Source organism: Pararge aegeria, chromosome Z (genome assembly GCF_905163445.1).
Source record: "Pararge aegeria chromosome Z, ilParAegt1.1, whole genome shotgun sequence".
Classification (NCBI taxonomy): Eukaryota; Metazoa; Arthropoda; class Insecta; order Lepidoptera; family Nymphalidae; genus Pararge; species Pararge aegeria.
In genome coordinates this window covers 430,396-457,681 of record NC_053208.1, presented here as the reverse complement: position 1 = coordinate 457,681, position 27,286 = coordinate 430,396, and the positions used below count along the sequence as shown (strand labels likewise).

Genomic DNA, 27,286 nt, shown 5'->3' with positions numbered 1-27,286 from the left:
GTTAGGACTGGATTTCTATCTCATATCGGAGCGTACCTAATCTTTTTTTTTTCTTAGGGTTAGCCCTTAAAGGTAATAAACCTGTGTGTGATGAAAGGTGATACAGTCCAAGACGGTAGCGGCCTTACGTATTACTTATTAGTGGTGTGGCCGATATATTAAATCTATACACCTAATCGGCTTCTACATGGAAACTTGGCACATCATTGTCCCATAGGGTGGACCCTAGAGAAAATCAGAAATTATAAATTTTTCGTTCGCTGATTGTACAGTACGTTAAGCCATCGTCGCCTGTGATGAATATTACTAGAATCCACAAACCTATTTTTTTTTTTATTTCCAAGTGAAGGATATAGAAATCGCAGCCTTGTGTTATTGTTGGTAGGTGATAACCATCTGCATATGAGTTGCAAGAGCGCTCTCCCGAAGTAGAGTCCTAGATATCAGGAGAACGTCAACTTAAGGATGACTTTGGGGCATCGGGTTTCTTTAAGTGGCAATTGATAACACCCAGAGGCCGAAAATAAATATGGGTCTTCGTTTTCGCCGGCGAAGACGATTTGCAGAGTTTGTATCGATGTACAGTTTAAAAGTTACCCAAAAATTTCTGGACTGACCCAAGAATCGAAAATCTCGGTCCGAGTTCCAGCATGCATATCATTTGAGAAACGCAGTATGTAAAGCATACGAGTCTTGTAAACATCATGAGTGGGATACCTTACGACATATATCTTGCACACGGCTATTTTCACGTCTGGCACAGTTCCAGATAGTCCGTAACTATGTTTAACTGAATTCCATCCTCATAGCTTCTGGTAACTAATATGTTTTGATTGTTGTTACAAACCCAATAAACTACCGGCTTCATCGTTGCATTCACCATTTTAGGTTTATATTACGAACAAGCTGTTGCCCGCCACTTAGTCTGTCTAAATCTATACTTATGTCCAGGTAACATACACGCTGGGGTGATTGAGAACTCTTTGAATTTTTAAAACTAAAAATTTCCTTAAAAAAAATTATCAAAAATATTTTTATTCTTCGGACCGAAATCTTTTAAATTTAATTTTATAAATCTGCTTATGAACCTATTATCTTTATTTCATAGAATTGTAATGCCAGTACCTACTGCCCAACTATAATCCATGTTGATAGCAGTAAGTTGTAAGATGCAAAGCGAATCTGACACCTTAGTGAAATGGGATGTTCTTGTAATAATGGAACATTGAATAATAAAACGGTAGTAAATGTTTCTTTACATCTACTTATATATTTCAAACTAAGTATTCACATTTTTGGGTCATATTTTCAAACAAAATTATGTCTACACAAGAGTATCAAATATTCACAGCGAATTAGGAAAAAAATCGAAAGGTTCAACCGATGTTTACGTACTTATTCTTAAATATGTACGCGAGAGTTGCGTACGTCTACCAAAATGGCGTTCGTAATAAGATCTGAGTTGGGAGTACGAAAATAGACATGCGAAAACATCTCGCGCGCCTCGCGCTGAGTCACGCGCACCGAGCCGCCCTCCTGCGAGTCATGGTCTACTTCGATCCTGCAGCCTCCGCTGCAGTCTCACACTTACCAACATAGCTGTTCATGATACAATAACATACGAGCACTGCTACTGAGCGAATTCATGTCATTCAAGCATTGCGAGGTTTTCTATTATTATACTCACAGATGATATCGTGCTTCTACGCAGCATATAAAATATATTCATTTCTTTTTTTCCATTGTTACAGTTGAGAGCTCAGTCGGAGCCCTACCGATTACTACCGGTAGACCTGGGGACCCTTCTCCGCCGATATTCGAGCAGATATTTAAGAATGCAAGATTCGCACAGGGCGGGAACGCAAAATTCGAGGGGAAGCTGAGGGGTAACCCTACTCCGACCGTGTCGTGGACCAGGAAGAAGGCACCGCTGGTGGAGTGCAACAAGTACAGCATGAGCTACAACGAGCAGACGGGCGACGTGGCTCTGCTCATCAAGCAGATTGGCCCAGGCGACGAGGGAGAGTACACGTGCACGGCACGCAACCAGTACGGCGAAGCCATCTGCTCCGTCTACATCCAGCCCGAGGGGGCTGCCGTGCCAGCGCAGCAGGCCTCGCAGCAGCAGAGCTACCGCCACGTCAGCGAGAGCGTACAGCATAAGTCCTACGGCACGCAAGGCTACTCGTCGGAACAGTCGCGCCAGTCGCAAAAGTACGCCTACACCAACGGCAACTCAGACTTCTCTTCCACTGAAGATTTTAAGGTAGACACTTTCGAATACAGACTGCTGAGAGAAGTATCGTACAGAGAAACCATCACGAAAAGATATATAGGAGAAACCGATATTCAAATAAGCACAGAAATCGATACGACTTTAGGGCCAGCGTCTCCTCCGAAGATATCACAGAAACCTAGAAACTCTAAACTTCAGGAAGGTGCCGATGCTCAATTCCAAGTCCAGCTTTCAGGGAACCCCAGGCCGCGCGTTACGTGGTTCAAAAACGGCCAAAGGTTAATTAACTCGAATAAACATAACATTATTACTTCGAATAATCAAACTATCCTTAGAATAAGAAGCACACAAACGTCTGATAGTGGACATTACACACTCCTAGCCGAGAATCCCAACGGATGCATCGTCACCTCGGCCTATCTGGCCGTTGAGTCCCCTCAGGAGCCATATGTGCAAGACCAAAGGTCCCAGCTCTTAATCGACACGCAACAAGTACAGACTGAAAAAATAGAAGTAGAAGAAAAAGCTCTCGCTCCGCAGTTCGTAAAGGCCTGCCAAGATCGAGATGTCACGGAAGGCAAAATGACGCGATTCGATTGCCGCGTCACTGGCAGGCCTTATCCGGAAGTCACGTGGTTCATTAACGATAAACAAATTCGAGACGATTATAATCATAAGATATTAGTAAACGAATCCGGTAATCATGCACTTATGATTACAAACGTCGATCTCAGTGATAGTGGTGTAGTGACATGTGTGGCGCGAAACAAAAGTGGCGAAGCGTCTTTCCAGTGTAGACTGAACGTGATAGAGAAGGAGCAAGTAGTCGCTCCGAAGTTTGTAGAAAGATTTAGTACTTTGAATGTGCGAGAAGGTGAGCCGGTACGGTTGAACGCGCGCGCCCTCGGCACACCTACACCACGAATCACATGGCAGAAGGACGGAGTTCCGATCCTACCCAATGCAGAGCTACGAATCAATATCGAAGGTGGGGCCTCGACATTAGATATTCCTCGAGCCAAGGCGTCGGATGCGGCATGGTATCAGTGTACCGCACAAAATGTCGCTGGCTCCACAGCCACTCGGGCGAGGCTCTACGTGGAGGTGCCCAAAGAGCCTCCGCCCGAGCAGAAGCGGCTGCACCTACCGCGGCCTACGAAAATAATTGAACCAGAGTGAGTTTTTATGTTTATGTTTATATTAAAAAGAGGAAAGATCGTTTTGTTTGTCTGTTTGTTTGTACCGAATAGGCCCTTAAAGTTCTACACTGATTTTAGCCATTTCTTCACCGAAAAAAGCTTAACTATCTCGAAGTAACATAGGCTATAATTTATTTTCACAGAAATATTGGAGATCCTAAAAAAAATTGCAATAAAACCCAAAGTAGCAAAATTGCCCATAAAATTCTTTACTTGGCGAGCGCTGAGAAAACTATTGGTGATGCAAAAAATGATGTACTACATAATAAAAGTACTCATCTTTTCATTGCCTACAAAAAAGGCCGCGGGAGAATTTGTGTTCTTAAATTTAATTACATCGCCGGTAGAAATAAAAGTGGTCTACATTTGTGTCGCAGTATTAATTCTTATTTAAATAAATAGTTTTATGGAGCAGTAAAATACGTTTTAATTACTTCAATCGGTTATTTGATTTAGAAGTTATCGCTAGTTTAAAAAACTAAGGACTACACCTAAGCAAAAGAGTAATATTTAAAGATACACTTAGTTTGATAAGTAATTTTTTTAAAACTAAACCCAATTTTTATACACTACTTAATAATATCTGTAGAACTACACGTAAACTGAATTCTATTTACAGATTACGTATATACGTCATCCAAAGTATATTGTATCTTCTCCTTTAACTTAACGGTTATTTTCTTTGTTAAGTAGGTCTATTCCTTTACTGACTCCATTAAACGTTGGTTACCCTGCGTAACTGACTATTATTTAAATCTGCTTCTGCCAAACATCTCTCAAATAAACTGTTCCTACAGAATGCTTTAAAATAAAAACAAACGCAGACAAAGTCGCGACCAACAGTTTAAATAATTTTTTTATTATTTAGTAAAAGTTATCTCGAAGCATATTAATGTTGACTGGTATTTGTTTTTCTACCGTAGGCCCGCTCCTGGTCCAGAAATTATATACTTAAGGCACGTGGAAAGGGCAAGACCGTTTGTTCCTCCAGGAGAGGAAGATCGAGTATATCCACCTCCTCAGTTTATCGTTCCACTGAAAAGTGTGACGCAAATGGAAGGTGGAAAAATACATTTTGAAACTAGAATAGAACCGGTTGGCGATCCATCCATGAGGATTGAATGGTTGAAAAACGGCCAAAGTATAAAAGCCAGTGAGTATTGAATTTAAATTGAATCAAGAAGCGTATATTATGCTATATTCTATGTAGCTATATATTTCCATCAGGTTTTATACCAAATATATTTGATTACAGGTTCCAGATTTACTTCTGTGTTCCGGTTTGGATACCTCTCTCTAGATATGCTCAGTCTTAATTTCGAAGACAGTGGAGAGTATACTTGCCGAGCTATAAGCGCTACGGGCATGGCCGAGACCAAGGCGGTATTACAAGTGACGCCGAGAGCAACAATCGAGAGGACCAGTCAGCATCCGCAGAGCTTGCAATGTATTCAGCAGCTCGAGGATTACTCCAAATATCAGCATCAGGAGTCGGTCGAAGAACATACGTCACAAAAACCACAGTTCATAAGGCCATTGCAAGACCTCGGCGAACTACAAGAGGGGCGAAATGCTCATTTCGAAGGACAACTCACTCCTGTCAGCGATCCTACTATGAGAGTAGAATGGTACAAAGATGGTAAGCCAATCACGGCGAGCTCGCGAATCACAGCAATCTTCAACTTCGGCTACGTCTCCCTTAACATCATGCACCTACGGGCTGAAGATGCAGGTTCGTATACAGTGAGAGCCGTGAATAGACTCGGCGAGGCCATCAGTACCGCTACGATTCAAGTAGCCGCTAGAAGTACCGTCACATCAGATCTCGGCATACCAGAACAACGAAGGTATATCGAAAAAACTGAGCAACTAGAAGCTTATCAACAGCAACAGCACCAGAAATACTTTCAAGAAGCACCTGAAAGCACACAGAGACCTGAGTTCAAAACACCTATCAAGGACCAAATAAACGTTAAAGAGGGTGGATTTGCTCACTTTGAAGCGCGCCTCGAACCCGTTGGTGATTCTACTCTCAGAGTGGAATGGTTAAAGGACGGCCGCCCAGTAGAGGCGAGTTCGAGAATCACTACATTCTTCAACTTTGGGTATGTAGCGTTAACCATTAAATCAGTGACCATCCACGATGCCGGCCACTACACGTGCCGGGCTTACAACGCTTTAGGACAGGCGACCACAAATGCAAATCTTTCGATTATCACAAAGAAAGACATTATAGCAGAATCTCAACACCCCGGTGGTCTAGAAAGGATTCAATTCTTAGAAGATTCAAGTAAATACTCCAGACGGGCGGAGGAAGAAGTAAGAATCACTCAGAAACCGAGGTTTCTTGGCCCATTAAAAGGAACTAATAAAATTGTAGAAGGGCAAAGCGCTCATTTTGAAGCAAGAGTGGAGCCCCAGAGTGACCTAACGTTAACGACCGAATGGTATTTCAACGGAAAGCAAATAAAATCAGCTAACAGAATACAAACTTACCACGACTTCGGTTACGTAGCTTTGGACATCGCGAACGTCCGAGCTGAAGACTCCGGTGTGTACACGGTGGTGGTGCGCAACGCAGCCGGGGAAGCCCAACAAAACGCGTCGATGGTGGTCGAGAGTAAGTATTTACTAAATATTTCGTATATATATTTTTACTCCAGTTTAAACATTATAATAATATTGAAGTTGTATATCAGTAAATAGTAATGTATTTTTTATTTTGCAGCAAGGTCAAGCATTGATACTTCGAGTATTCACCACGGCTTATACGAGAAAACTCGACAAATGGAAGAATCTAAATTTATCGAACCAATGTATCACATAGAAGAAATATCAAAGTCAAAACCGATTTTTGTGCAACCACTCTCTGACCCACCGTCAGTCTCCGAAGGCAAAAATATTCATCTCGAATGTCGACTAGAGCCCATGGGCGATCCGACTATGAGAGTAGAATGGTTCCACAACGGCAGAGCGGTGACCGTTGGATCCCGGTTTAGAACTTATTACGATTTCGGGTTCGTGGCACTCGACATCATTCACGCAACTTCAGTGGACTCAGGAGAATACACCGCTAGGGCAGTCAACCACTTAGGTTCGGCTCACACGTCGGCCATGGTTCGCGTGATCGAACGCTCCGACGTATTGACTGACACGCAAAACGAACAAGCAGTTGAACAGATTCAAATATTAGAAGATGCCGCGCGACGTACCAAGCAGGTACAGGAAGATATAACTGTTATGCGAGCTCCTCACTTCTCTAGGGCTTTGCACAATATTGAAACGGTGGAAGGTACAAATGTCCATCTAGAATGCCGGTTGCAACCAGTCGGCGATGCAACTATGAAGGTCGATTGGTTTTGCAACGGTAGACCTATTAAAACTGGTCACAGATTTCGACCAGCGTATGAATTCGATTATGTTGCCCTAGATCTTTTGAGCGTGTACCCTGAAGATTCAGGAGTATACACATGCCAGGCCACTAACCAGTTGGGAGAAGCGGTGACGTCATGTGCATTACGAGTAATGGCAAAGAAAGATTTGATTTTCGATACGCAGCACCCTACTGGTTTGGAAAAAATACAATACCTGGAAGATGCATCTCGCTACAAGAAGTCAGATGTAATCGACGAGTCGATTCACATTAAACCACGATTTATAACAAAGCCCAAATCAATTGACAACGTTAAAGAAGGGCATCACGTTCACTTCGAATGTAAACTAGAGCCAGTGACCGATTCCAACCTTAAGGTCGAGTGGTTTAAAAATGGTCAACCAGTCACTATTGGTCACCGTTTCAGACCAATACACGACTTTGGATACGTAGCCCTAGACATTATCGATCTCATCGCTGAGGATTCGGGCGTGTACACGTGCAGAGCCGTCAACCAACTCGGCACCGACGAAGTGAGCTGCAGACTTTCGTGCCGAGAAACGGCAGATATTATTCGTGCCACTCAGAATGAAGCTGGCTTAGAACAAATTCAAGTCTTGGAGGATAGGTCTAAGTACCATCGCACCGATGCTCTAGACGAAGTGACTACGCAAGCGCCAATATTTACAACATCACTTAAAAATGTAGAGATAAAAGAGGGCCAACGCGCGCACTTCGAGTGTAGACTTATTCCCGTTTCTGACGCTACTATGAAAGTAGAATGGTATCACAATAATAAACCTCTCAAGAGTGGGTCTAGATTTACGGAAACGAACAATTTTGGATTTGTCGCGCTTGACATTATGTCTTGTTTACCTGAAGATTCTGGCACCTATACGTGCAGGGCTATCAACGCACTCGGAGAAGCAGTTACGTCTGGCGTTGCGGTCGTACACTCCAAGAAGTCCATTTATCTTGAATCACAGCACGAGGGAGCTTTACCGAGGTTGACTCAGCTAGAGGATTCGTCCAGACACCAGAGACATGCAGTTCAAGATGAATCAGTTACCCAAGCTCCCTTGTTCACTAATCCTATGAAAGATTTAAGAGTGGCTGAAAATCAAGCAGCACACTTCGAGACGAGACTCATTCCCGTAGGCGATCCCAAGTTGAAGGTGGAATGGTTACGGAATGGAGTTCCGATTGAAGCTTGTAAGTATTTTTTTACTAAAGCACCTGTTTTGCTTTTTGTAATATGTATATGGTTTCCTAACACTGCTATTATATAAAAATATTATTTTTCAGCAAATCGCATCACCACCATGCACGACTTCGGATACGTCGCTCTTAACATGAAATACGTGAACCCAGCTGACTCGGGCACCTACACGTGCCGGGCCACTAACGAGCTCGGACAAGCCGTAACATCGTCCACCCTCTTCGTGCAATGTGAGTATTTGCATCTTGAAACCTGCTATCGCAGTCTTATATATTAAAAATAGTTTTTGGTATTAAAATAAAACCACCCCTAGGTCTCCAAGTCTCCATCGCCATATTGTTTTTTTTTTGTAGATCTTCGTAATGAGTATTTAAATGACCCTCCGGTCTATATACTTTTTTATCAAAATTTCATCTTAGTCATTTTGAGTAAGTAATTCATCCCGTACATTGTTTCTTAATGTTGCTATTCTGTTCCATAGCTAAAGCCTCCCTCGACTTACAATCGCAACACGAGGCCGCCTTACAAAAAATTCAGCAGCTGGAGGATACTTCACGCTATCAGAGGAAGGAAGATGTGGACGTTGGCGTAAACCAAGCGCCTCGCTTCGTTACTCAGTTAAACGGACCTTCGAGGCTGGTGGAGGGCCAGAGCGCTCACTATGAATGTCGGATCGAGCCCTACCCCGACCCCAACATGCGGGTAGAATGGTACTTCAACGGCAAAGTCTTACAAAGTGGACATCGGTATCGCACAGCCTTTGACTTCGGGTTCGCAGCTCTAGACATCCTTACCGTGTACGGGGAAGACTCCGGCGAATACACGTGTAAAGTCATCAACAACCTAGGGCAAGCGATATCATCTATTAAATTAAACGTTCAATGTGAGCCTTTCTTTTTTTAAATCGATTCTTAATTTAATTCAAAGTGATCTCCAGATATTAATTGGTAGTTCTTATTTCCAGCCAAGGAATCAATTATCAGGGATACCCAGCACGAAAGCGCATTGGAAAAAATTCAATATCTCGAGGACGATAGCAGATACAAACGCGTCGTTCGGGACGAAGGCTTTGTCGCCGAGAAGCCTCAGTTCGGCAAGCCTCTTAAGAACGCGCACGTGGCGGAGGGACTTCCTGTGCACTTGGAGGCCACACTGACTCCCGTCAATGACCCCACTATGCGCGTAGAGTGGTACTGCAATGGAAGACCTATTCAGCAGGGACATAGGTTCAAGACCACAAACGACTTCGGCTATGTTGCTTTGGATGTCTTATATGCGTACAGTGAAGATTCTGGTACATACATGTGCAAGGCTACAAATGCAGTCGGTGAAGCTGTCACTACTAGCTCCGTTAATGTTGATGGTGAGCAATTTTATGCTTTCTTTCTGATTTTGAAAGAGGTTAAGTTGATCAATTCGATTCGGTTGTATGTATGTTTCGTTACTTTTCACGCATAGCTTTATAACTTTAAGTCAGCGTTTGTTTTTTTCAAAGAATAGTATGTATGTGAATATATTGGCTTAGTTTTTTAGTAAACGTTCTTTTATGAATTTGATATGAGGCGTGTAACTAACTGTAAAGGTTTGGACTGAATCTGATTTATTAATATTGACCAAAGAAGATTCCCTTTGTCGTATGTACACTTTTAAAGACACACCTAACTTGTTTTACGATTCCAGCTAAAGCTTCGCTGTATCTGGACACGCTGGACGAGCAGCGTTTAAGAAAGATCAAAGAGCTGGAACAATACGAGAGGCCTAAAGCAGTAGAACAGGAAGCACCAGGTCAACGACCGGTGTTCCTAACCGCTTTAACAAGTCTGGAAAACCTAAAGGAAGGTGACCGCGCTCATTTCGAATGCAGAGTGGAACCTATAAATGACCCCGATCTTAAAATCGAATGGTTCCTTAACGGCCAGAAGATCAAAACGGGTCACAGGTTCAGAACGACGCACGATTTTGGTTACGTGGCGTTGGACATACTTTACAGTTACTCAGAAGACTCCGGGACTTATATGTGCAAAGCTATGAACAAACTTGGAGAAGCAGTTAATACATGCACGTTGAAGGTTGCAAGTAAGTTTTATTTTCTTCTATATTTCTACCAGTCACCGTATTGGGTGACATCGGCAAGCTGCTGACCGGAGGCAATCTGTCAACGGCGTGCAAAATTGATGTTGCGTCTAGTGTAAAATCACCCCTGTCAAATCATGTGACAGTTTGGAATGTGCAGCTTAATTATACAGTTAGATCGCTGGCTCCTGATTTTCCATGAAATATAGAATAAAGAGTTATTCAGGCTACCTATATGAAAGAAACATACGAGCATCACTAATAATAATTGACTTGTCATACACATATATGTAAATAAGGCACTTAAATATAGCATATTTATAATACTATAAGTAAATCTAAATCTATTTCTGATCAGTTATTGTTTACTGTTATAGGCCACCGAAGTATAATATGCGATACGCAGCATCCTAATGGTCTCGAAAAAATAAAACAATTAGAGGCGCAAGGTCATTCTGCGAGAATGGAGGTCGAAGAACCCAAAATATCGCCACCGAGGTTCGTCACAGAGCTAAGAGGAACGACTCATGTTTATGAGGGACAAACGGCGCACTTTGAGTGCCAAGTAGAGCCTGTGCACGATCCAAACTTGCGCATCGAGTTTTACCACAATGGCGTGGCATTGCAATCGGCGTCACGGTTCCATATCACTTTTGATTTTGGTTACGTGTCTTTGGATATCCAGCACTGTGTACCCGAGGACGCGGGCGAATACTCAGTCAAGGCAATCAACGCCCTCGGCCAGTGCACTTCCGCCATATCCATGACGGTAACCGCAAAAGGCAGTATCATATCGGAATCTCAGCGCCCGCAGGGACTCGAGAAGATCCGAGAGTTAGAGTCCGCGGAACCGTTTAAGCGACCAGAGATACCGGAGCCGGTCACCAGGCAGAGGCCAGTCTTCACGCAGCCACTGCAGAATATAGACAACATACAGGAGGGGCAAACTGCCCACTTTGACTGCAGGCTGATCCCCGTCGGAGATCCGACTCTCAAGGTGGAATGGTTCAGAAACGAAAAGCTAATCGAAGACAGCTCTCGTATCACCAAAACACACGACTTCGGGTACGTGTCTATGTCCATCGCTCACGTTCGCGACGAAGACGAGGGCGTTTATATGTGCCGCGCGTCAAACCTGCTCGGGGAAGCAGTCACGACGGCTGCAATGAGAATTAAAAGTAAGTTACCTGCCATAAAATTGTTGACTTACCATTAAATCAATATTTTACTTTAATGTTTTGTTTACTTCACAGCTAAAGCAGCGATACAAATGGAAACACAACATCCGGAAGGCATGAAAAAAATTCAACAGCTGGAGCAACCGCAGCAAAGAAAAGCCGACCAACCAGACCGTGAATTTGAGAAACCTATTTTCACTCAAGTGCTTACCGGACCCTCGGAGCTTTGGGAGGGCCAGCATGCGCATTACGAAGCACGAGTAGTTCCCGTGGGAGATCCTAGCTTGCGGTTTGAATGGTACATCAATGGAGTTGAACTTAAGATGGGTAAGTTTAGGCTAAATATTCCAATGATACTTCAAACACACAATTATTTTCGAAGTTATAGTGGCATTAGGAAAAAATCATCGGAGTGAAATTATACTATGTAACGAAATGCGCGCGCACATGGTTACACGACTTAAATAGGATGAAGGTAACGAAAGTAGAATTGCGAAACAGAGTGAGAGGGGAATATATCGCCCACTAGCTCACTTTTTAAGATGCGCGCGCACACCGTCTCTAAAACACTCTTCTGACTGATATCAAAACAGTTTGACAGTGTATACTGTATAATTTCAATTGTCAAAATTTGCTCATTCCGGTGATTTCATTGATTCAATTGTACAAAAATATTAAAAATTTAATGTGCAGTGAAACTTGGAGGTCCGATAATGAGATAATTATATAATGCGTTATAATAAAACTTTCTATGTATTAAATACCTTTTTTCGATTGTTAGTGTCGTTTTCTCTACAAACATAGAATAAGTATAACTCCTAACGCGTGTTCATAAGTACACACACCTTTTTTTTTTTCGTGATTATTAATAGTACTTTTCTGACCACAGGTTCACGTTTCCGCACAACACATGACTTTGGTTTTGTTACGTTAGACATAAATTCGGTGGTGCAAAATGATGCAGGTCTATACATGTGCAAAGCAATAAACAAAGCGGGAAGTACGGTTTCCTCCACTTCCCTTAAAGTAAAAACCAAAACTAATATCATTGATGAGGCTATGCGTCCCGAGGCTTGGCAACAAATTCAACTGAAGGAAGCCGCAATGAACAAAGTTCCTGAAATGTTCATGGAGCCAGGCGTACAACAAGCCCCTATTTTTACGACGCATCTTCAGAGCTACGACAAGCTGGTTGAAGGGCAGCACGTGCACTTGGAGGCCCAAGTTGAGCCTCGCACAGATCCGAATCTACGTGTGGAATGGTTTAAGAATGGACTATCTTTAACTACCGGAGCAAGGCTAAAGAGCACCTTTGATTTTGGTTTAGTTACACTTTCAATTAATTCTGTAAGATTCGACGATTCGGGTATATACACATGCAAAGCTACAAATCTAATTGGTGAAGCGGTTTCTACTGCATCCATTAAAATAGAGGACCGTCATTGGTTGCTTGGTGATACGCTTCATCCAGAATCTTTGGACCGCATTGGTGCCTTGGAGCAACCTAAACCCGGTAAGCCCGATGCACCAGAGCCGGTTTACGAGACACCTGTATTTATCTCGCATCTAAATAACATAATATGTAAGGAAGGCGAAAACATCCACTTCGAATGTAATGTAGAACCCTCGAGAGATCCTACGCTGAAGATTGAATGGTTCTTTAACAACAAGGCTTTGCCATCGGGTACTAGGTACAAGAGCACCCATGACTTTAGCTACGTATCACTGGATATGACGCATACCTATGAAGAAGATTCCGGTATTTACACTTGTAAAGCTACAAATAGTAAAGGATCAGCAACAACATCTGGTACACTAAGATGTACTGGAGATAAGCACATCTATCTCGATACACAACATCCTCAAGGTAAAGCCGGTTTAGATGCTGTAGAACAGGCGGAAGAAGCCAGGCTTGCCAAGGGCAGAAGACCCTCGGTTCCAGATGCAGAATATCCTAAACCGGAATGGATAGTACCAGTTGCCCCTGAACATCAATTAGTCGAAGGGCAAGCACTCCATCTCGAGGGCCAAGTCGAGCCTAAGAATGATCCCGATTTGAAGATCGAATGGTATTTCAATGGTAAAATTTTGGAACAAGGATCACGTTTCAAGGTTAGGAGTGATTTTGGTTTCGTTACCTTGGACCTGATTGACGTATATGAAAGAGACAGCGGTATATATACTTGTAAAGCGTGGAATAAAAGAGGTGAAGCTTTCACTTCCTCAACTGTTTACTGCTCCAGCAAAGAAAACCTCATCGAGAGAACTCAGCATCCAAAGGGTAAAGAAGGGCTGGAGAAAATACAAGATCTCGAAGAATCCCTCCGCAGAGAGCCCGGTCAGAAACCTGACGATGACACGGGCCGACCTCCCGAATTTGTTACAGTGTTCGAAGACATCACCGAAATAATTGAAGGCCAGATTGCTCATTACGAAGCATCTTTAATTCCAACTGGTGACCAAAGTATGGTTATAGAATGGTTTTATAACGGCAAAACAATTGAAGCTAGTCATCGTATACGTACTGTTTATGCTTTTGGAATGGTAGTACTAGAAATTCTTGGAACTAAGATATCTGACTCCGGAACTTATTCATGTCGGGCGAAGAACAAATGGGGACAGGCAGAAATAAGCGTCAAGCTTGGATGTGTTGATAAAAGTAAGGGTCAAAAACCTAGATTTACTACGCACATACAAAATATAGAGGGGCTTAAAGATGGCCAATCGGCCCACTTCGAGTGTACTGTTGTCCCCGTAGACGACCCAGAGATGAAGATCGAATGGTATCATAACGGACAGCCCATGCGCCACTCTACGAGAATTAAAACTATATCAGATTTTGGATTTGTTGTGCTTGATATTGCTTATACACAGAATCATGACACAGGGGAATACGTTTGCCGAGCTTACAACAAATACGGCGAAGATTTCACAAAAGCTACTATTTCATGCTATGGTAGAGGCGGTGTTTATTCAGACAGCTTGCAGCCAGATTCATTAGCTAAGATTCGAGAGTTAGAGAGCCTGCAAGGAATGCAGAAACAGGCGCCCGCGCCCGCTTCAGCGGAACCACCGAAGTTCATTACTCAAATTGAAGACGTGACTAAATTAGTCGAAGGGCAGAGTGCTCACTTCGAAGCTAGATTGGTGCCAGTGGATGATCCCGATCTGAAAGTAGAATGGTATTACAACGGCAAAAAGTTACCACATGGGCATAGGTACAGAACTTTCCATGACTTCGGAATTGTAATTTTAGATATTTTATATTGCTATGAAGAAAATTCAGGAGAATACGAATGTGTGGCCACGAATAAATTGGGACGCGATTCAACAAAAGCGATGTTGAAGTGTACATCAAAGGAAAATTTGATCTTGGACTCGCAACTCCCGCGGGTAAGTACTTAACACGTTAGTAATGGACCTATCCTTAGAGATATGAGGCCTGTGTGTAGCTAATTCTCAGTCACATTATTCCAAGATCCTTACTTTAAAAATATTAAATTTTACAGGGCATGGAAGGTGGGTTAGAGAAGCTGCAGACGTTGGAAGACTCCATGATTCGCAGAAAGGATACAGAAGTTGAGGAAAAACGCGGCAAGGCCCCAGTATTCACTGTTCCCTTGTCCAATATTGATAATCTCAGAGAGGGCGAAAACGCACACTTTGAAGCTCGTCTAACACCTACTGATGACCCTCAGCTAAAGGTAGGGGTTAAATTCAAACACCGGTAGATTTTGGCCGATTTATTAAAATGTATTATATGTAACAATTGTTTATTTTTGCAGGTGGAGTGGTACTGGAATGGAAAATCACTAAAGGCAGGGTCAAGGTTCAGAACTTTCTGCGACTTCGGCTTCGTTATCCTGGAAATTTCACCAACATATCCAGAGGATTCCGGAGAATATTTGTGTAAGGCGTACAACAATTACGGTGAAGCAGTAACGACTGCAACAATGAAAGTGCAAGGAAAGCGAAACATCATCTTAGAATCTCAGTTGCCAAAGGGGATGGAGGGTACAATCGATAAGATTGCAGCCTTGGAGGGCTACACAGGAACGGCAGATAATTTGTCGCCCGAAGCGGAAAGCGGCAACCCCCCAGAGTTTATCACTACACCGTCCGATCTCATTTTGTCAGAAAACTCATCTGCTCATTTCGAATGTCGCCTCGTTCCGGTTAACGACTCTAGTATGACGGTCGAGTGGTACCATAATGGCAAGCCACTGCTGACCGGCTCGAGAGTAAAGACGATTAACGATTTTGGATTCGTTATATTAGAGGTCGGTGGCGTCTACCAGCGCGACGCTGGGCTCTACACATGCAAAGCGACCAACAAGCACGGTGAGGCCACCGTGTCTTGTAAGCTGCAAGTGAAAGGTAGACAAGGCATCATTCTAGAACCCCAGTTACCATCACAGTTCAAGTCCGGAACCGAAAGCATCCAGAAGTTGGAGGAAACCCTCCACAAACGCGAGGAGATCACTATAGAGGATGAAAAACCGAATCCACCCCGGTTCACCGTCGAAATCAAGGACAACGTAGATGTAGCGGAAGGTGGTCCAGTCCACTTCGACTGCCGCCTCGAACCTGTTGGAGACCCCACCATGAGGATCGATTGGTTCTGCAACGGCAGACCGTTCGCCACGGGCTCGCGTGTGCACATGTTGAACGACTTCGGCTTCATCGCTTTGGACATTGACTACGTGTATACGCGTGACGCGGGTGAATACACTTGCCGCGCCACGAACCGATGGGGCTCGGCCACCACTACAGCCAAGGTGACGTGTAGCACCAAACGTGACGTAGTGCTCGACTCGCAGCTACCGCACGGTATGAGTGGCGAGAAGATCAAGGAACTCGAGCGTGGTCACATGCGTGAAGCGCCCAAGGAAGAGCCAGTTATTAGCTCTCCACCCAAGTTCATCACACAAATTCAGTCGCACACGATCGAAGAATCGGAATCTATTAGATTTGAGTGCCGTGTCGAACCTAAGGAAGATCCCAAACTACGCATCGAGTGGTATAGAAACGGAAAACTGCTGCCTTCTGGTCACAGGTTCCGAACTGTCTACGACATGGGATTCGTTTCTCTTGATATCCTGTACGTCTACGCCGAAGATTCTGGTGAATATGTATGTCGAGCAGTCAACGACTTTGGTGAAGATTTTACCAAGGCGACTGTATCATGCAAACGTAAGTGTACATTTCAAATATTTAAGAACTTAATGCACAAGGGCCAGGCCGAGATTTTATGACAAAATAACTCGATTAGAATTGGTATGAAAGCTTACTGTTTAAACATAGTCCCCAAAATTACCAGATCAGTCTTTGACTTCTCCTAAAACCTTAAGATAATTATATATTGCTGTTTAAAGTGAACTATTTCTTGCTACATCTGCCACATCCACTGATGTGGCAGATGTAGCATAGCCCGGATCCCGGTCCTTCGTGGTGGTATGTATTTTTAAGACCTATCATTAATTTCTAATTTTCTACGCAGAATTACCAGACATCATTCTACAAAATCAAGTGCCTAAAGGCATGAAGAAATCCGAAGCCTTGACACAAATGGAAGCCACGATCAAAAAGTATACATCCGAGGTATTCCTAACAGAAGACGATCTGTATGACGTGGACAAGAAGCAACCACCACGGTTTGTGACACAAATCCAGAGCCAGACGACTTTAGTAGAAATGGAGTCCACCAAGTTCGAGTGCCAGTTAGCGCCAGTAGGAGATCCGAACATGAAAGTTGAATGGTTTTTCAATGGCAAACCTTTGTTACACAGTAAGTCTATCATAATATGATATTATGAAGGAAATAATGAAATATTTTTGTTACTGTATTCCGTTACAAAATATTACTAATGTTTGTTTCAGAGAACAGATTCACACCCATCTACGACTTCGGCTACGTGGCTATGAACTTCGGTTGGGTGTACCCGGAGGACAGCGGCGAGTACCTGTGCCGTGCTACAAACTTATACGGACAGGATGAGACTCGAGCCGTCATCCAAACCGCTGGCAAGCCTGGTATTGTATACGAGTCGCAGCTACCCAAACACATGAAGAGTATTGAGCGTATCCGCGAGATGGAGGCCTCCTGGCAAGTGTAAGTATTGAATCCATCCATATCGTGCTCACCACTTACGCCACCTACTTGTGTTGTCTGAACAAGACTCACGATGGGCTATCATTGATTGATCGCATCCAAATTCAGGAGTAAATCCATAACTCAGTCATAAAATATTCCCGGTGAACTAGCCGTTGGTTTTATCTTAAGTGTTTGGATTCTCGTAGTTTTATTGAACCCTTTGTTCCAATAATGGAATATTCTTGTACTTGTCACAGGAAAAGTATTATTACGGAATTAACAGGAAAAGTTATTGCAACTACAAGTAATTTGAGAACTTTGTTCAGCTAAGTCTACCTGACCATTATTTTTATTTGAAATACTCGATTTAGAAAATTAAATAATACTGAATTTATTTCAAGCATAAAAGTAACCTACCAAATAAATTGTCGACTCACATTTCACGGACTTGAATTTTTTGAACGTGTATATGGGTAACGTTGGTGATATTAACTCTTTTTTGTTCGCAACCCATGAACCCATTTGACCTTGAATATAAACACAGATTTTTTTATCATTATTTTGTACAGTAATATCCCTATCCCGGGAAAACATTGTGGAACTAAAGTTTTTATTATCATTATACCTGCCGTTATACCTTATAATCAGCATATTTACCTTACCACTAGTTGGTACCTTGTATAATGTACTTAGGACCGTGGCATAGAAAAAAACTGGATTTGAGTTGTCATATGAGGTTTTCCGTATACAATGGCCTTTTGTGATGGTTTTCAGAGCACCGGAGCAAGCGGTGGAGGAGACCAAGCCCCGCTCCGCCCCCGTGTTCGTGAGCAAACCAGAGCCATGCAACGTGCCGGAAGGCGAGTGGGCGCGGTTCTGCTGCCGCGTCACCGGCCACCCCAAGCCACGCGTCATGTGGCTCATAAACGGAAATACTATCGTCAACGTGAGTACCCCGCTATATTCTACTTGATTAACTTAATTAACTAAGTCAGATATTTCTGCAGAACAAATTTAGTACTTATAGAATCTTACAAATGCCGTGATAAATTCTACCATAACATGTCTTGTGTATCTGTGCTATCATTGGAAGTACCAATATTTTGTACAGATGAAATAAACAAAATGATCAAAACAAATAATAACGTGTTTCGTTTTACTTCTTGAATTACTGAATACTTCTTGAAATCAGTGATAATTTTATTACACCTTTATTGCTTCATTGTTCTGGTAGCAAACAAGTGGCTTTATGTTCCCCTATATGAACAATTTACTTGTTAATTACTAACAAAATTTGGTTAGTAGTGATATAATTTTTTGTTTAAGTGCAACTGTACATTTGTTGCCACAGTAACGAGACTGATAAGCTCACACGTAATTTTGCAGGGTTCCAGATACAAGCTGACGTACGACGGCATGTACCACCTCGACATCCCCAAAACGCGGCAGTACGACACCGGCAAGATTGAGGTGATCGCGCGCAGTTCCGCCGGAGAAGCGCTGGCCATCACCGAGCTACGCGTCGTGCCGCGCCACGACGATTACAGAGGTGTACTCAAAAACGCGCCCCGCCGTAAGTCTGCCTACTGCATCCACACGTTTGAGAGTTCCGAGCTTATTGAGGCCGCGCCGATCGGGCTGACCGACTGGCGTGGCTGCCACTAGGCTACTTTATTCTGCTGCACTAACACACGCCTACGATTCACGCACACTTCACACGACCGCTTTATCACACTCGCTCCTGAACACCTTTTCACTGCCTACCCCGCTTTCCCCGCTCCCCCAGCCCGCCTTTAGCCAGCGAATAGCCGCTAGTGTGCCGCCAATCTCCCGCTTCTGCCGGCTTAGCTTCGGATTCTAGCAGAGGTATGTTGTTTTCATGCTATTGAAATGAAATAAAACGAAATGGACGCCCCGGTAATTCGTTTAATGATTCCGCAGCGTGGTACGATGAGACGACCCAGTTCCAACGCAGCGAGACCGAACTGGAGAAGACGTTCGAGGAGAGGCAGACCATGCAGCGGCAGGGCGTCATCGACTACCGGCCCGAGCTGAAACCGAAGGTCGTGAAGGACGGGGAGACAGAGTGGCAGCAGACCGTTAAAAAGAAGAAGAGCGAGGAATACTACAACAAGCTGCAGGAGCTGGAGAACGAGCAGATCGTCAAGGAGAGCCGCCACCGCGAGGGCACACACAGCTTCGCACCCGCCGCGCCCACGGCGCCCACAGTGGCGCGCGCCATGGCGCAGCATTACCAGGATCACCTGTGAGTGTCTCTCTGCACGCCTCTCAACCCACGAGTAATTTGGCTTGTGTGAAACTAACGATCAACAATTCTCATTTCAGGGAACAAACCGAGGAAGTCATCGATAAACAGACTCAAAAGAGAGTAATTCAGAAAAAGATACCCGATCCGTCCGAATCAATGGTTCACGGCAAGGAAGTTCACGTTGCGAAGCAGAAGCAGATCCAGAAGGAGGTAGTCGGCGACACCGAGATAACGCGCAAGATAACTTCCACGGAGACTACTGAAGTGGAACACAAAGCGCAGACGCAGGAGCGCGTGGTTGAAGGGCCCACGAAGCCTAGCAACCCACCCGTGTTTACAAAGAAGATGCAGCCCTGCCGCGTCTTCGAACATGAGCAGGCAAGGTTCGAGGTTGAGTTCGACGGTGACCCGCTGCCGACCATCAAGTGGTACCGCGAAAACTTCCCCATCAAGAACTCACCGGACTTCCAAATACACACTTTTAGCACCAAATCTATTCTCATTATAAGACGAGTCTTCGTTGAAGATTCGGCCGTATTCGCCGCCGTTGCCGAAAACCGCGGAGGCACCGCTAAATGCAGCGCTAACCTGGTCGTAGAGGAGCGCCGGCGGCAAGGTCGTGGGGGCCTCGCGCCGCCTAGTTTCACGCTCACGGCGCAGAACGTTAACGTCACTGCAGGGCAGCTCGTGCGCTTCGATACGAAAGTGACGGGCACGAAACCCATTGATGTGTACTGGTTGAAGAACGGACAGAAGGTTCAGCCCGATATCAAAAACAAGATCTTAGAGGAAGACGGCGTGTACACGCTCCTGATTCTGGAGGCGTACCCGCAGGACTCCGGCAAGTACGAGTGTGTGGCAATGAACGGCGCGGGAGAGGCGCGCTGCGACGCTGAGTGCACCGTGAGTGCGCCCGCCACGCGCGCGCGCTCTAAGCCCAAGAGCGAGGCCGCCTCCGCGCCGCCGGAGGTGCTCGAGCCGCTGAAGGACCGCACGGTCGCCGAAGGCCAGGCCATCGAGTTCGAGTGCAAGATTACGGGCCGGCCCGCGCCCACCGTGCAGTGGTACAAGGGCGACCGGCTCATCAAACCCTCCAAGTACTTCCAGATGTCCCGCACGGCGGACGACTACGTCCTGCACATCTCGGAGGCATTCCCCGAGGACGAGGGCGAGTACCGCTGTGTGGCTACGAACCCCGCGGGACGCACGGCCGCTAGCGCTCGTCTGCGCGTCACGGCCGAGGCGCCCGCCGGCGCGCCAGCACTCACGCCGCTGCGCGACCTTGTCGTGTTCGAAGGCCAGCCGGCGCAGTTCAAGACCAAAGTGACCAGCAAAGTGAAGCCGACCATTCAGTGGCTCCGAGAAGGCGCGCTCATACCGGAGACCCCAGATTTCCAGGTGAATATCACTTATTACATTATTTCACCCCGGCGTTACACACCGTTTTGTTAATTTAACATTGTCATTTGCAAGCACATTTGCAAGCACACCTGGTTTCATATCACACATAAATCGCCTAGCAAACGAAACAACAACTTCTCAGTGAGCCAATTAGCAATGTGCTTTCAAGACAACGTAGCAAGTAGCAGACTCGACGATTATGCGTTGAGCATCTAACTTGCTCTATGTTCTAGCACTAGTAAAGAGCGGCCTGTCTCGTTCGCAGATGATCCACGAGGGCGACAACGCCGTGCTTCTGATCGGCAACACGTACGAGGAAGACTCAGGAACCTTCACGTGCCGCGCCACCACCGCCGCCGGTCAAGCCGAGACCTCGGCCAAGCTAGTCGTCAAAAGTAAGACATAGACACAGGCAGCGAGCTCGCGTCGCGCACTCTTAATCCATTAACGTAGCGTCTCTGATCATTTCTGTACCTCAGTGAGATCGGGTGAAAACTACTTATTACTGTACTCGGCCGATAGGCGACAACACGCGACACGCGACACGCGACACGCATTTATCGTAGCGGTTCCGCAGTCACGGCCCGCCCACACGCACCCCCTGTCACCGACCGCGATGACGTCATCTTCGATGACAATCGGACGAGCGCCGACCGCAGAGACGTCATCGCGGTTAATACCCGACGGGCATCCCGTAAACGGTACGGCTCAATATTCCTACGCTTCATCTCAAATGCTCTCATACAAACTCATCTTCTTGATTGACTTTGAACATCTCTATAGCAATAGTGATCTTTCGATAGTATACTTTCTTCTCTCTAGTACTACCTTTTACTGACTTGTATAGATATCACCATTCGGGTTGAACGCGGTCAACAGTGCTGTCCAACTCCAGCTTTGTAACAAAACCCTCGTAATCTGTGCTGTAACAAAACTAGCCGTCTTTTGTCATTTGAGATAAAATCGCTCAACTGTATATATACCATACTGTCTTGTACAATTAATAAAAAAAGCGACGAATTCGTCTGGGTTCCCGAAGAGCAAAAGAATGTATTAATAGCCTTCCACGGGTCGCAGAACTCGGCTCGTTCTTCTGTTCCTACTAACGTGAACTAGACCGGTCGGCGAGGCCGCGCAGACGAGGCGTAATGTGACTTGTGCGACTGCATCTAACATTGCTGTACATTTGAGCTTTTTGTGTACATAGTCCTAGCTCGCGAGCGGCGGCGGCGCCAGGCGGGGGCGGCGGGCGGCGCTGCGCACACGGAACATGTGATTAACACGAGACACGAACCTCGACTGTTTTCGCTTTACCGCTACGATGTTTACTAAACGTACCCGTCACCGAGTATCTCTGCCGAGTTGAACATATTGCGTGATACACGAGACGCGTGCTCTGGCGAGTCGTCAAATGTATTTTTCACCCAATACTCTCTCGTGATGTGAGCCTGCGCTGAGACTTTACGATTCACTTGGCCTTATTAACCCTGAAAATTATATTGACTGCGTGCTTTTTGTGTTACTTGAGCTCCGTGCTGGAGGGGCGCCCGCTTTGTCCTTGAGCATGCTCCGCGTCGCGGCCGCAGCGCTCATTGGGCGCTGCGGCCGCGCCCCGTTCACCTAACCGCTAAGACTAACTCGTCGGTGCGACGTCCGTGCGCGGTAGGCCCGCGTCGTGTCGCGTCGCGTCGCGTCGCAGTACGCAATCCGAGTTTGTCGCCGTCGCCCGCGATCTCCCGAAGTACGCACGCACTACTTGCCTTGCCAGTTTCTATGTTTTCGAGTTTATTTCGACACTGCCGACGTTGATTACCTTGTTTATATTTCTGCAAGTACAAATCCAAATGAATGAGATTTTTATAGTTTAACTTTACGATGATCTTTAACTTTGTTTTAAGTGCACGATATTGTTAAAAATGTTTTATACCTACGTTCACCTGATTGTATTAAGTTATTAGTCGTGACAGTATTTTATCGATTAATATTTCTAGTGCATACTATCCATATTTAATAATAATATATTTATGACTTTTGTATGTGACCTTCATGTGACATGTAAGTTGACATTTAATAAACGCTATAAATGAATAATTTCGCATTATTCCTCATAAAAGAACACGGGGCCCGATCTATGAGACGTGAAGGATCCCGCCGATCCTCCACCGCGTGGCCGCGCACTGATACCCGTGCCGCACGCCGTGCCTCGCTACCGCGACTGTCGCGCGCTAACAAACGCGACTGTCGCGGCGTCGTGGCAGCTTTGTTTCACCGACTGGCACTCCTCTATCTAAACCTCTATTCTACTCATGCCATTGAGAACTTAGTTTTAATAAACCATACTTTTTTCTTTGCTACTGTTGTAACTAAACAGTTGATTAACTTTATTCTAATACAGAGTTTTATTAGCAATCTACTATAGATTTGTGTTGACTAATTTTTGAAACGAATCCGTTTACCGGTTTAGTTCCTAGAAGTCATTGCAAAAAATAGCTAATTAGAGGAATTCTAACAACGATTTTAAGAAATATATAGGCAAATACGACATTAAATGTGGCAAAGTGAAAATGACACCACACCTACACATTTCGACACATTGGCACCTGTGTAGTGCGCCAACACGAGCAAGAGGTCACTAGTAAAAAACCTCACCCCCTGTAGACCGGCCTGGTGCGACGTAAGTATGCCTCAAGGTGAGTATCAACTAACTATTCAATACGAGCGGAACAAGAAAACTTTCAACACTAAAAATATGGGGTATAAATACCTTCCATTATTAATCTGGATGACCACCTCTGTTATAATCAACGTGGCGTAACATCAGAATAGTTGTGCATTGTTTTGTCACACTTGAACTTGAACTTGAACACACGCCTTTCAAATGGCACTAAGTGACAAAACACTGTATAACTTGAACACTAACACTTTGAACTATAATAGCATTTAATAGGTCAGTGGTAGATACCTAATTAATATTCCACGTTTTCTGAAGAGGAGGTAATATCGCATAGTTTACGTTAATACGGATATATTGCAAGGATAGTTTACGGAAATATCGCATATCTTTAGCATCCGCCGTCACAGTAGGTAATACCTAGGTATTATAATTACATTTGACGAGTTAAGTCCATAACATAAGCCAATGCGTTAAATGTAAACCCAACATTACTGATCGTTTTACTAATTCGTGTCTTATTTCCTAAAGTAAAAGTTTATAATAAACACAAAAGTTTTACAGACTTTCAATTCAATCAATCAATTTTTAATTATGGCTTTTGTCTGTGCCAACTGGGCACAATGTACCTACTTCGCCAATGTCTTGTAGATGGAGAACGCGCGAAGGAGATTGATCGGTGAAACAAATAAAAAGTTAAATTTGAATAAGCCTTTCAATTAATATTTTGTCTGAAATTAAAAACACAAACTAGTGAACTACTACCACAGATTAATATGCAGACTGCCATCATAATTGGAGTTTGTCATTGATTTAAGAACTACTACCTATCTCGAGAAATCGATTGAATCCTTAGTGTTGTGAAATGAAAAGTAAACAATACAATGAAGGGATAGGAACGAGCTTAGTCGATTGTAAAATCAAACAAAATTATCAACAAAGTAATGAATATTTATAATAATATAATCTAAAGGACTTAATAATATCATCTGTAACAAGGTATTGTTTAAATAATTGTATTGATTTACGAATGCTTATTGTATTGAATTACGATTAAATCGTCCACATACCGACATTATCCAACAGCTACTCTGCCAATGTTTCCATCTATAAGAAAAAGAAATATAAAAGCATAAACCCACGCTGCTCAATGTTTTTTTGGATGCCTAATAATAACCCTTTGAAAAAAAAATTTTAATACAGGATTATAGTTGTTGATTTCGGAATAAACTGTGTTACTTAACAAATTTAAGCAGGTGATGTGACGCCATATCTTTTTATCTTTAATGCATTGGCTTATGGTATGGACTTAGTCACAATAAGAAATTATGAACTTTATAAATTATTTTGTTAGTTTAAAAGTTTAATATTTTAAAAGTTTTTAGGACCTTTTGAATGCATAACTCATTAAAAAGCCATCAGAAGCTATTATTAACGGGTTTCAACTAAAGTTTCACTTTATTTTTTGTGATAGCCAAGATTCAATACCGATTTAAAGACATAAATTAACAAAAGTGTAATTTATGATAATATAAACTTTTCTTTTAAGTAGAACAAAATAAATAATTCATTTTTCAAAGTTAAAGTCAAAAATATATTTTTTCAAGAAGGCCCATAGTTAGTAGTACTAATGATGACAGTGAGATGAGGGCGATAACCACATACGTTAACTTAAAACTAAAGCTACAGGGGTTTCAAACGCGGCTGGTCGAAGATGAAGCCTAAAACCAACTTTGCCGGGTGTTCTGTTTTGTGATCACCATATCACGTTGACATTTCAAATTTTAAGAAGAGCAACCTTTATTATAGCCATAATTCATACCCAAGCTTAGTTATCGATTACGTAGTCCTTTTTACTGTACTTTTCTATAAGCGTACGCTTAATACAAACTTTGAACTTTTTAAGAGACTTCTTCAAAATATCAACAGGCAGTTAATTGTAAAATTGTTTGCAGTTTCCTTTAAACGAATTATTAATGTTATGTTACCTAATTAAATATATTGCACTGGAAGTTTATTCTTACATCTAATGTCAAATTATTTCAGTCACATTTCTCTTAAATTTAGAAATGTTTTTATGAACATACATTAAATTTCCAAAGTATTGGCTTAAATAGGCAAACCAATATTTTATCCTATTTGTCCCATAGAAAATAGCAAAACTATGACGTTGGTGTGCTCTGCAGAAAGACGGCTTCTGTTAGTCGGTGCGCTAAGAAGAACTGATAAACAACCGATGTGTACCTTATTAGATAAGGTTATGTTAGATAATTTTTTCAGAGTAAATAAAACTTGTTTACTTGTCTATGCACGTGAGAAGATTAACCTAAGAAGATGTCATACTACAAACAACAATGCCTCAAGGCCCTAACACCTTATTCCTATTTTTAAAATATCACCTGTCAATGTGTTTTACAATCTATTTTAATATTAATGTATGTTTAGATTTTACAGTTATATGAAGCCCCTATTGGGCCAATTTCAATCATTTAGTTGTCCTTGGCTCACTCTCAGCGATGCAAATGTTTTTGGCTATGTTCATATCGAACGCAGATATAAATTAATTATATAAGAGAAATGTCCCGAATTTAGTATAAATGAAAGACCTTTACGAGTATACTCTAAAGAATTTTTCAGTAGTAGAAAAACTGATTCAAGAGAAAAGGATGTATACAGTTGTGTTTATGCATATTGTATTTGTAGAAGATAAAAGCCAAGAAATTCAAAGGTTTGTAATATGATGTCGTAAAAAACAGCTCTGTGCGCTTAATTACAAACGCTGGCTAAATGTTACGAGATTGATTTGTATATAACGGAATTGTAGACCTGATAAAATCGGTAAAAAAGCGATGAAAGGTATATGTCTCTCTCTCTAGGTAAATATAGGACCTACAGTAACCATTTTTATCTTTTACTTATTACAAAAAAAATATTAGTTATTCCTTAACCAATTAAATACAATTGAGACTTTGACCATTTTATGTTAACCAAAATTGCTATTTGTAGCATATCGTTAAAATGAGTATATCGGAAGATATCAGATAGAAAAGCGGGGGCAGAACCGCTGGTATGCTGTAAGCCGGGGTATGCGTAGCGACCGCACGCATCTATCGGTGTTCTCCAACTAGCAAAACAAAAATAGTATAAAAAAATATCCTGTAGTATACTTAGTGCTACTTACTACTACTACTTATTACTCCAAACTGCCCTACTAGTGATGGACATTACATAGCATTCCGGGGTGGGTCGCTAGTAAAATTACCTATATATTTTAAAGATGTGAAACCTTTTGTTGCACTTTTTTGTCGCTCCTACTAAGCTAGTTTAAAGAAATGGGCTTCTTCTTATATCTTAATCTCCAACGTATCATAAATATGTGACGTCACAATAAATCTGATGTGTTGGGTGTCATCGCATCAACCCATTACCGGGCAGGGGACTCCTTTAACAATGAGAGGGGGATAAGACCGTTGTCTACCACGCTGGCTCTGTGCGGATTGGTGGACTTTACACACCTTTGAGAATATTATGGAGAACTCTCAGGTATGCAGGTGATATTTTGATTGCTTAAAA

The 27,286-nt window shown here is 43.2% G+C and overlaps 1 protein-coding gene across 16 annotated transcripts in view; it reads left to right on the top strand.

Moving 5' to 3' along the window:
* Nucleotides 1-27,286, top strand: part of LOC120636151 (titin) — a 134,128-nt gene that overhangs the window by 24,419 nt on the left and 82,423 nt on the right. For 14 of the 16 annotated variants that reach the window (XR_005659350.1, XR_005659351.1, XM_039907474.1 and 11 more), the window contains exons 2-21: nt 1,752-3,411; nt 4,359-4,588; nt 4,691-6,055; nt 6,164-8,020; nt 8,114-8,257; nt 8,509-8,910; nt 8,992-9,390; nt 9,708-10,103; nt 10,478-11,278; nt 11,354-11,605; nt 12,168-14,671; nt 14,788-14,982; nt 15,064-16,471; nt 16,779-17,066; nt 17,159-17,390; nt 18,147-18,318; nt 18,759-18,945; nt 19,314-19,638; nt 19,719-21,039; nt 21,308-21,437. Coding sequence is in view for 14 of the 16 variants with exons in the window: in XM_039907474.1 (XP_039763408.1) it covers nt 1,752-3,411; nt 4,359-4,588; nt 4,691-6,055; nt 6,164-8,020; nt 8,114-8,257; nt 8,509-8,910; nt 8,992-9,390; nt 9,708-10,103; nt 10,478-11,278; nt 11,354-11,605; nt 12,168-14,671; nt 14,788-14,982; nt 15,064-16,471; nt 16,779-17,066; nt 17,159-17,390; nt 18,147-18,318; nt 18,759-18,945; nt 19,314-19,638; nt 19,719-21,039; nt 21,308-21,437 (14,268 nt within the window). In the remaining 2 variants the exon portion in view is untranslated. The other 2 variants (XM_039907478.1, XM_039907482.1) reach the window with 2 other exon arrangements.